Source organism: Anguilla rostrata, chromosome 8 (genome assembly GCF_018555375.3).
Source record: "Anguilla rostrata isolate EN2019 chromosome 8, ASM1855537v3, whole genome shotgun sequence".
Taxonomy (NCBI): domain Eukaryota; kingdom Metazoa; phylum Chordata; class Actinopteri; order Anguilliformes; family Anguillidae; genus Anguilla; species Anguilla rostrata.
Genome location: NC_057940.1, coordinates 4680667 through 4692047, shown reverse-complemented (window position 1 = coordinate 4692047; position 11381 = coordinate 4680667). Strand labels below are relative to the sequence as shown.

General features: G+C 43.9%; 1 protein-coding gene across 1 annotated transcript; it reads left to right on the top strand.

Moving 5' to 3' along the window:
* Nucleotides 1-585: 585 nt before the first annotated feature.
* On the top strand, nucleotides 586-11172 carry LOC135260609 (myeloid-associated differentiation marker homolog). Its single transcript, XM_064345980.1, has 2 exons — nucleotides 586-799; nucleotides 6979-11172. Exon 2 carries the CDS (start codon nucleotides 7131-7133, stop codon nucleotides 8013-8015), a length of 885 nt encoding a protein of 294 aa, XP_064202050.1. The 5' UTR covers nucleotides 586-799; nucleotides 6979-7130; the 3' UTR covers nucleotides 8016-11172.
* Nucleotides 11173-11381: the final 209 nt, after the last annotated feature.

The following is an 11381-nucleotide window of genomic DNA, read 5'->3' as shown; positions in this document are numbered from 1 at the left end:
CATAATATGCTTTGAACACAAACGTCTCAATGCATGTGTTTCTGATTGATGTAGAATGTATTTTACTGCGAGTGATATTCATTTATTATTTTATTCAGTGATCAATATTTCTGCATTCACTTTGTACGATGACTAGGTCTACATAATATGATATGGGCTTAAATACCTATAAAAACTTCTGAAGTATAAAACGTATTTTAGTCCATTTTATCATGCATCTATTATTTATAGCTACATATGCAAAGATTTGTTGCTTATTATAGGTTATTATTTCGCATAATAGCCTAACTAAATAGAGTTGCTGAAGCACACAGTAGGCTAAAGAACGTGGGTTTTACGGGTAGACTAGCCTACATCATTGTTTCGGATAGTAAAATTAAAGAAATTAACGTTAGTTTTGTGGACAGTTTCCTGATAAATGTTCCTCGGTAGTAGAATGATGACAGACCTTTACTCATAGGCTACATACGACCCAGTGCGATCTCAGGTTTATATTTTTAAATCGGCTAAACAATTTGTTTAATCTCGTCAGTGGAGAAACAGGAGGACCGCTGTACTTTTCTCTAGTGGAAGGGAGGTGCTTCCTAAAGGGGAAGAGGAGGAGGGAGAGATGAGGGACAGAGAACGAAATGGAAACAACGAACGAAATTTAAGACCTAATTTGGTTAGGAATGGGCGGGATGGCGCCGGGGAAACGTCTCTTGTCTTGTGTAGTTGTAAGAACGCGCGAGGAATCAGAGTTGTGTGCCTCGGGGCAGAAAGGCGAGACTTAAAGAGCCGCGGAGTGGATAAAGAAAAGGTAGGCTATGCTAACCTACGTCAGCGAACTATTAGGCCTATTATTTGCACGTTTTAGAGCCGCTGTGTCTTACTATTGCGTTCGGCATGACGTCGACATTACCGCTACTTTTCCAAACCCGCATACCTTGCGTAGCCAACTGAGGACCAGCTTTGGGTCAGCATGGGTGTTGGGATTTTGGGGTGCAACACGAAAGGGAGGTTCGGGTTTACGAACGGGATGCAGAAATTGTACCAAGAAGTAGCTGTCGAATTAGCAGTTTTGTAGTGGCTGAAAGTGAACCAACAAGTAGTTTGTTTAATTTTTCGCCTGGCATGAGCGAATCAAGCTCTATATTTTAAAATAATGCAACCGTCTAAACACACTTTATTGGGCAATAAAGTCTGTTGCGCATGAACTTTTTCTGTTCGGGGCGGCAGTGTAGTATAATGTCAAAACCAGCTACTGTACCCATTATACTACACTGCTGCCCAGAAAGTTCGATTCCCAGGTAGGACACTGTCGTTGTACTTGAGCAATGGTACCTAACCTACATTGCTTCAGTATATCAGTCTATCCAGCCGTATATGTTAAAATAAAAAAAAATAAGTTGTGTAAGTCGGTCTGGATAAGAGCGTCTGCTAAATGCCTGAAATGTAATTTTCCGGGACGTAGGCTATGGCATCGGCGGGATATTGCACGTATAGGAGCTCAAACGAACATCTGGGCGCGGCACGGCGGTTGTGCCGTGATGTGACTATGAGTAACGAGCTCCACAGACATACAAATACACAACTAACGCACACACCCAAACGGACACAAGCGACCTAGAGATCACATTTTTAAACGTAGAATACGATAATATCAATAGCATCAAATTTGATTTCATGGGCAGACTGAATTGAAACATTAAAATTGCTAATGTAAAATATGTATCGATTTACTTATTTATTATTTCATTATTTAATTATTTCATATGAACTTACATTTTTTAAAATCAAGTACTGTGATTGTAGGCGTGTACTTTGCCATGCTTTTATTTCACATCTGCTTTTCAGTTACACATTATTGTTATTTACTGAGCAGCTCCGCACAAAAGAGAACAAACTGGCGCACATGTAAAATCATTACTCGAATGAATGAATTTGGTGGTGAAACAGTAAAAAATGCAGTTTAAACCACCTTCAGACCTAAAAACGAAGACCAAATATTATGTTTTATAGAATTAAAAATGTTTATTTGTTATTTGTGACGTACCTTTATGACATTATGCATCATCTGTTGTATAATTTACCTTGTCTATTATGGCAACATCATAACACTGTAAAATATCCAGTGTTAATTATAACAATGTACATATGAGTCCTGTTCAGACCATACAGGATGTACCCTCAGCCTGTAACATTTTTATATATATATATATATATATATATACACATTTTTTGGGCTTTTTCAGCTTTATTGGACAGGACAGTGTAGAGAGACAGGAAGAAGGAGGAAGAGATGTGCGACAAAGGTCGCGCGGTCAGACTCGAACCGCCGACGTCGCGGCTCCTAAAGAGCATGTAGACAGTGCTCTTCAGGCTACGCCACCAGACACTATACCCTGTAACAGCTGATTTTACGCTGAACACTTTACTCTGTATGAACGATATGAAATTGAAATTTATAACATGCACAGTTTTTGTTTCCAATCCGACAACTTGGTGTGATCCTGTTGTAGGACAAGCGTCTGTGCTCCACATAACTCACCCCAGTGTAAGTCTGCATTTCAAAAGCAGATTATGCATTTATAGCATTATTTCTAGCATTATTCATATACCGTAGATTAAACACCAAATATTTTTTATAAACGCCTTGAATCTTGGAAACTTGCCTTTTGTTAAAACCCATTCCGATCCTTTGCCTGTTTCTTCAAGAAGAAAAAAGAGGTTCACAGTTTGCCAGAGATGGCAATCAAATACTTTGCTTTCCATCCTAATTAATTTTATTTCATTACAGTGGATCTGTTCTATTCTCATTTGTTGCCATGGTTACACAGCACTGGCGATGGCGGCTGCAGGTTTGACTGCAGGCAATTTTTGCTGAGTGGGCTAATTTGCCTGAAAAAGTACGAAATTGCATTATGAAAACATTCGGATTACAACGCATCCCATTAAAATAGATTGCATTTTTTAAAGATTTGTTTCTTAGCATGACATGCTGCACTGCAGCTCGCCTATTATTGCCTTACTTATCATTTTATACATCCAGCAATCAGCAGAATATAGTACTCTAGCACTGCTTCACTGAAACGTTCCAGGGTTGTTTGTTTCTCTCCTTCCCTCCCTCTTTCGTTCAGTTTTTCTATCAGGATTCTGTGGCAGTATGAGCGAGCTGTTGTGCTCTAATCTCATTATAGGTGGAATTATATTGGGTTAGAGTTAATGGAGCATGTGACCTCAGAAACACAGATAAACAGTGAGCCAAACAAACCAGGAGCAGCATGTGTCTGTGTGTGGTGTGTGTGTGTGTGTGTGCGTGGTGTGCGTGTGTGTGTGTGTGTGTGTGTGCGTGGTGTCTGTGTGCACGTTTGTGTGTGTGGATTTACCTGTGTACGTGGTGCGTGTCTGTGTGTGTGTGTGCGTGCGTGCGCGGTGTGTTTGTGTGTGGGTGTGTGTGTGTGGGTTTGCCTGTGTGCATGGTGTGTGTGCGCGTTTGCGTTTGTGTGTGTGTGCATTTTTCGTTTGTGTGTGGGTGTGTGTGTGTGTGTAGTCCTGTCGCATCCTGTTCTCTCCTGCTGCTGATGTTTGCGCACATGCACGAGGCCTTCCCCTCCCTTCCTGGGTGGGGCACAGTTACTCTCAGAGCGCCACCTAGCCTTTCCTGGGCGGGGCCTGGCTGGCTTTCTGAGCTGCACCAGTCTGTCAGTCTGAACGGGCCAGCCATGTGACTAACGCTTGTTTCACCATTAACGCCAGAGACAAATGCACCCTGGACAGCTAACATTAATGGCGTCATTGACACTTGTACGCGTTGCTCGCGTTCGTACATTTAACAATTTAATTCAGTCAGAATCTGTATGGAGCTTGAAACTGTGTCACAGCACTGTAAGAATCAGTATGGAGCTTGTAAGTGTGTCACAGCACAGTAAGAATCAGTATGGAGCTTGAAACTGTATCACAGTACAGTAAGAATCAGTATGAAGCTTGAAACTGTCACAGCTCAGTAAGAATCTGTAAACTGTGTCACAGCACAGTAAGAATCAGTATGGAGCTTGAAACTGTATCACAGTACAGTAAGAATCAGTATGAAGCTTGAAACTGTCACAGCTCAGTAAGAATCTGTAAACTGTGGCACAGCACAGTCAGAATCTGTATGAAGCTTGAAACTGTCACAGCTCAGTAAGAATCTATATGGAGCTTGAAACCGTGTCACAGCACAGTAAGAATCTGTATTGAGCTGGAAAACCTGTCACTGTACTGTATGAATCTGTATGAAGCTGGAAACTATTTAAGCACTGTAAGAATCTGTATGAAGCTTGAGACGGTGTCACAGCACAGTTAAGAGTTTGTGTGAAGCAAAAAATGTGTCACAGCACTGTAAGAATCTGTATGAAGCTTGAGACTGTGTCACAGCACAGTAAGAATCTGTGTGGAGCTTGAACCTGTCACAGCACAGTTAAGAGTTTGTATGAAGCTGAAAATGTGTCACAGCACTGTAAGAATCTGTTTGAAGCAGAAGGCAGTGTCACAGCACAGTTAAGAGTTTGTATGAAGCTGAAAATGTGTCACAGCACTGTAAGAATCTGTTTGAAGCAGAAGGCAGTGTCACAGCACAGTTAAGAGTTTGTATGAAGCGGAAACTTGCAGGTAGCACATATGGGATTGCAGTCATGTGCGGCCCAAATTTATTCTGTAAAGGATGTGTCATTGTATCCGTCACCATAGGAAGGGAACGACGATGGATCATGTTTCCTTCCTTTTTTATTGAACAATCTCAAACGTTTCCAGCTAGTCCCTTTTGGGCCACAAGGAGAAAGGGGCACAAGGAAGGAAGGAAGGAAGGAAGGATGCATTTTTAAGTGCTTGAATATAGCCAGTGTGTTTGTGTGTGGGGTGTGGGGAGCTGGGGCTCATGGGTAGTGTAGTTCGTAAAGGGTTACAATTTGGGTACATCTGGAAGCTCACAGAGAGAGGAGAGGTGGGGGCAGTGCTGAACAGCTCACACATCTGGAATTCATCAGTAGGAAGGAAAGTCTGACTGAACAGGGAGGAAGGGAGAGGGAGGAACTGGGGGAAAGAGAGAGAGAAGGGAGGGCGGGGTGACTCATGCTCTTGCTATTTTCACTCCATCGTTGCATTGGGAATGTGTGTCCCGCAAGGTTAGAGTAGAGAGGCTTTCCCTTTTCTGTGTCCTCCCCCTCCCCCCTGTACCCCCCCCCCCCCCAGTCTGTCCTGACTCCACCCATGGTGCCTGATGACATACTGAAGCTTGTGGGGTCAGACTGAGGCTACTGCTGCTGCCGCTGAAACACACACACACACACGGATACACACACACACACTTACACACAGACACACGCATGGATACACACACACACACTTACACACAGACACACGCATAGATACACACACACACACTTACACACAGACACACGCATGGATACACACACACACACTTACACACAGACACACGCATGGATACACACACACACACTTACACACAGACACACACACACACACACACATGGATACACACACACGCTTACACACACAGACACACGCATGGATACACACACACATACTTACACACAGACACACACACACACATGGATACACACACACACTTACACACAGACACACGCATGGATACACACACACACACACACTTACACACAGACACACACACACACATGGATACACACACACGCTTACACACACAGACACACACACACACATGGATACACACACACACACTTACACACAGACACACACTTACACACAGACACACGCCTGGATACACACACACACACTTGCACACAGACACACACACACACATGGATACACACACACACTTACACACAGACACACGCATGGATACACACACACACACACACTTACACACAGACACACACACACACATGGATACACACACACGCTTACACACACAGACACACACACACACATGGATACACACACACACACTTACACACAGACACACACTTACACACAGACACACGCATGGATACACACACACACACACACTTACACACAGACACACACACACACATGGATACACACACACGCTTACACACACAGACACACACACACACATGGATACACACACACACACTTACACACAGACACACACTTACACACAGACACACGCATGGATACACACACACACACACTTGCACACAGACACACGCATGGATACACACACACACACTTACACACAGACACACACACACACACGGATACACACACACGCTTACACACACAGACACACACACACACATGGATACACACACACACACTTACACACAGACACACACACACACACGGATACACACACACGCTTACACACACAGACACACACACACACTTACACACAGACACACACACACACACGGATACACATGCAGACACATATGCGCACAGTCTTGTTTTTGTGAGTTATAAGGTCTATCAGTTTTTTGGTCACTTATGAGGACCAGACACACACACACACATACACCATTCCACACATACACACGCACACAAAAATACATACATATGCTTTTCACTCGTACACATATTATTCACAGGTCTATATGTTTTTTAGCAGTCATGAAGCTGACAACACTACTGCTATTAGTGCTACTATCACTACTGCTATTACTACTACTGCCCATACTATTACAACTAGTACCACTGTTGCTGCAACTACTATTACTACTGCTGTTACTACAATTACTACTACTACTACTACTACTACTAATAATAATAATAATAATAATAATAATAATAATAAATAATAATACTGCTACAGCTACAACTAATAACACTAACCAGAATAGCAACAATAATAAAGAAAACTCAATGGGCGTAATTATTTGACTTAAATGATTTTGGCATGTACGGTGTACTACGTACCTTGTCTTCTAGAGGTGAATGTTTTGTTTGAGTGGTTTGGCGTCCGCCCCTGACTTCCTGTTCCCGTATCCCCCTCTCCCACAGGTTTGAGAGCGCACCTGCCCGTCACCTCCGTCTCCTCCCACTGACGTGCCGAACGACAGCGCTCCTCGGATCCCGCAGCCCAGAGAGGCCAGCACTCGCTCACGAACACAAATACACACACACAGAAAACAAAACACGAGCGGCGTCCCACAATGCCTCTGGTAGTGATGCACTCGTCCCCCCTGTTTTGGGCGCGGCTGGCGGCCATGGTGCTGGCGTGCGTGGCCTTCAGCGTGGCGGTGCACGGGGCGAACCTCCGGCACGGGACGGGCGACTGGTGCCTGTTCTGCTGGGGCTTCAGCTTCGTGGGCACGCTGCTGGTGCTGCTGGTGGAGGCCTTCGGCCTGCAGGCCCGGGCCCCCGTCTCCTGGAAGAACTTCCCCATCACCTTCGCCTGCTACGCCTCCCTGCTCTGCCTGTCCGCCTCCGTCATCTTCCCCCTCTACTTCCTGAAGGGCTACCAGAGGAGCGACCGCACGCGCGACTACCGCATCGTGGCCACCGTCTTCTCCTGCCTGGCAACGGTGGCGTACCTGACGGAGGTGAGCATCAGCAAGGCCCGGCCCGGCGAGGTGGTGGGCTACATGGCCACCGTCCCCGGCCTGCTCAAGGTGTGCGAGACCTTCGTGGCCTGCGTCATCTTCGTCTTCATCAGCGACCCGGTGTCCTACGACCGCCACGACGCGCTGAAGTGGTGCCTGGCGGTGTACTGCGTGTGCTTCATCCTGTCGGCCGCCATCATCGTGCTGTGCGTGGGCGAGTGCACCGGCTGCCTGCCCTTCTCCTTCGCCCGCTTCCTGTCCGCCTTCGCCCTCCTGGCCGTGCTCATGTACCTGTCGGCCGCCATCATCTGGCCCGTCTTCCAGTTCGACAGCAAGTACACCCGCCAGACCAGCCGCCCGTCCTCCTGCAGCAGCAGCCCGGGCCTATGCCCCTGGGACAAGCTGGTGGCCGTGGCCGTCCTCACCGTCGTCAACTTCCTGCTTTACCTGGCCGACCTGGTGTACTCCGCTCGCCTGGTCTTTGTCTCTGTGTGAGGGGAGGGGGGGCGGAAGGGGGTCGTGGGGTTGGGGATGAAAAAAAAAATGTCTTCCTTTGGTTCCTGCTCTTCAAAGATCTTCTTTGCTGTTTAAAAAAAAAAAATGTGGAGCATCTTTGGTTCTGAGCTCCCTGGTGTCCCACAATGCACCTCTTCTTAACCGCTTGCCTCAAAGGTATAATGTAAGACCCTGACGTTCCCACCAATAGCATTGCAACATGCAGTAACCAGCCAGTACAAAATCCCTGTTTTGCCGTCTCATTGCTGCATCTGATTGGTGACATTTAAATTCCGAGAGTCTTGCTGCATCTGATTGGTGCATTTAAATAAGGAGAGTGTTAACAGCATGTGAGCACCCCCCCCCCCATCATTGATTCAACAGACTCACTAGATGCTCAGCTCTGTGTTCCCCCACATTTAAGCATTCCGACTGTGATATTTGTGTAGGGGCATGACCAAGTACAATACCGTGACGATGGAATATCCTGTACTGTAATATAGCGCTGGAAACTCCTTTTACTAGTCCCAGTCTTTCGTAATTAACAGACCTGGGTCAAATGCTAGTATTTGCTTTGGTCGTTTTTTGCAGGATCAGTTACACCAGGCAAGATCAGTAGAGCACAGAAAAGTATTTGAATCCAAAACAAATATGTATTTGACCCAGGTCTGGTGATTAAGCAGCAGTCAGGACAATCGGAACACAGTAGCTGAGTATCTGGTACGTGTGTGTCGAACCTGTGACCCCAGCCAAGACAGCTCTTTAAAAAAATGGTGTTTAGGCTAAAAGACTTTCCAGATTGGTCCAGACGGCTGCTCGCACATCTCACCTGGTCCATTTAAAGTGTTATGGGTAAATCAGTTTGTGGGATTTTCGTGGTCGATAACCGCAGATCGTTTTTGGAAATGTAAAAACGCGGGACTCCCAAGCATTCTGTCAGTCTGGCTGTCTGTACCCCCAAAAAACCCAGGGTCACCCCCAAAAGAAAGCAGAGACGGCCTGTCCCCAAAAGCAATGGAGCCCTCTCTTCCAAAAGAAATACCGAAAACAAAAGCAAAGCCAAAAACAGAAGAATATCCACCACAACATTAGCTGCAAGAAAAGATACTGTTTGTGTATTCTGTGTTGAGCTTTCAGTGTTAAGTGGATCATATGAAGTGTTACAAAATAAGTGAGTCTGAATTTAAAAATTTTTCTTTCATTTCGACTGATTTTACTGCAACTGCCTCTGTTTTGTTTTTTCACACGATAAGCCAAAATTATTGTAACTCCTTTAAATTTTACATGTTTTTATACACATGAGTAATGACTTGAAAATTATTTGAAATCACAGACTCGTTGTTTTATTGCGTGTTTAATTGTATTACTGTAGCCCAAAGTGCCTCTAACGTGTTTATCATTTTAAAGAGAAATAACCAGCTAGTTAAACTGCTGTTATATTTCAAAGCGTACATATAATAATTTGTGTTATAATTTTGTTGATATAATTATTTGCCTGGGGCCTGTATCATGAAGCAAGATTACTGTTGTTGGATAACTGCACTGAGGAAAAACCCACTTTTTACTTCAGTTCCTGTTGCATATTTGGGAGGGTCCAGGTTTTACTTAGTGCAAGTTATCCTGCTAAATCAGTAATCCTGCTCCAAGACACAGGCCTCTGTTCATGGTTGTTATTTGCTTTTTTGCTTTTTGTTTGTAAACCAATTTTGCCAGCATTAGGTGTAATTTTTGGTAACTGGGGCCTAGAATGGCTATTTTAAAGGCTTTTTGGAGCACTGGAGAGTGGAGATGGTTAAAACCAAGATTATTATGTATTTTCAATTCATTTTTATTTCTATAATATGTTTGAATTTGGTTTCCAGTGTCATTTTCTGGTTTAGTTTCAAGTCAATCTTTGTTGCTCTTTTGGACATCCATGCCTGTTTCCTTTTTGTATTATCTTGCGTTAGTTTTAGCTGCAGGGGGGCAAATGCAAGTATCAGTTAATTTTCAGTGCCATCAATCACCTTTGCCTTAGAGTGGAAACATCGACAGCAAATTAACTAGACACTTAGACACATTTGGTTTCGCAGTATAAATACGCCATTTTAGTTTGCTGAAGTGAATACCTTTTTAAAGTAACTGATTTAAAGTAACATTTTTTAAAGTAACATTTCATGGACTAATGTGAACAAATGATTACCAATGATTAAGTAATATAGGTTATATATTACTTAATATAATATCCTTGCATTTATATAGCACTTTTCTCAAAGTGCTTTACAGCGATGAAGGGGAACTCACCTCACCCACCACCAATGTGTAGCACCCACCTGGGTTATACATGGCAGCCATTTTGCGACAGAAAGCTCACCACACATTAGCAATGTGGAGAGAGAGAGAACATTTTTTTAGCCAATTAAATCAGGGGATGATTTTGGTGGCAAGTTTGCGAGAGCCAGATCTGGGATTTAGCCAGGACACCAGGGAACCCCCTACTCTTTGTGATAACTGTCATGGGATCTGTAATGACCACAGTGAGTCAGGACCTCGGTTTAACGTCTCATCTGAAAGACGGCATTTCCTACAGCAGTGTCCCCGTCACTGCACTGGGGCATTGGGGTTTATTTGAAGGAAGATTGCCCCCTGCTGGCCCACCAACACCACTTCCAACAGCAACTCAGTATTCCCTGGTGGTCTCTTATCCAAGTACTAACCAATCCCACACTTGCTTAGCTTCAGCCATTCGGCAGGAGCAGAGTGCATGGAGGTATGGCAACTGACGACTAATATATAATATATAGATCTTTTTAGCCACAAAAGGCAAAACGCAAAGCTTCTGACAATTAACTGACGTTACCGCATACCTAACAAGAAGCTTTTGGTGACTTTTAAAAGTTGAAAAGGTACAGTCCAGTATTTTTAATCTATTCAAAATAACCCCAGAACCCGATATCATTCGCTGGCCATGGGATTGAGGTGCATGGGGTGATAGCTAGCAAGGTTTGATCACTGTTTTGTCTTAACTCTACACTTTTCCATTTAGAGTGTTTATAATACACTATGTAGCGTATTGCCATCTAGTGGCTGCAACTGCCTGGACGCCCAACAGACAGGTCAAGAGCTTTTATCGTCTCTTTTGTTAAAAAATATAAAAAATTAAACGATATGAAAATTACATCTGTTTCCATTTATTTTATTTAGATTGAGACGCAAAGACTTCGGTTTCAGTTTATTTGTAGTTTCTCGGACAGGCATGTTTCTTATTTTTTATTTCAGTTAAGGAATATGTTGTTTTTTTCACAGCTTGTGTTCATTTAAATTTTCATGTATGATAATAAGCTGTAAAACATCACTAATTACATTCTGCTCTAAAAATGTTTTGGT

Excerpts from the sequence above, each read along its gene's own strand:
- LOC135260609 (XM_064345980.1), top strand. The coding sequence starts at position 7,131 with ATGCCTCTGGTAGTGATGCACTCGTCCCCCCTGTTTTGGGCGCGGCTG.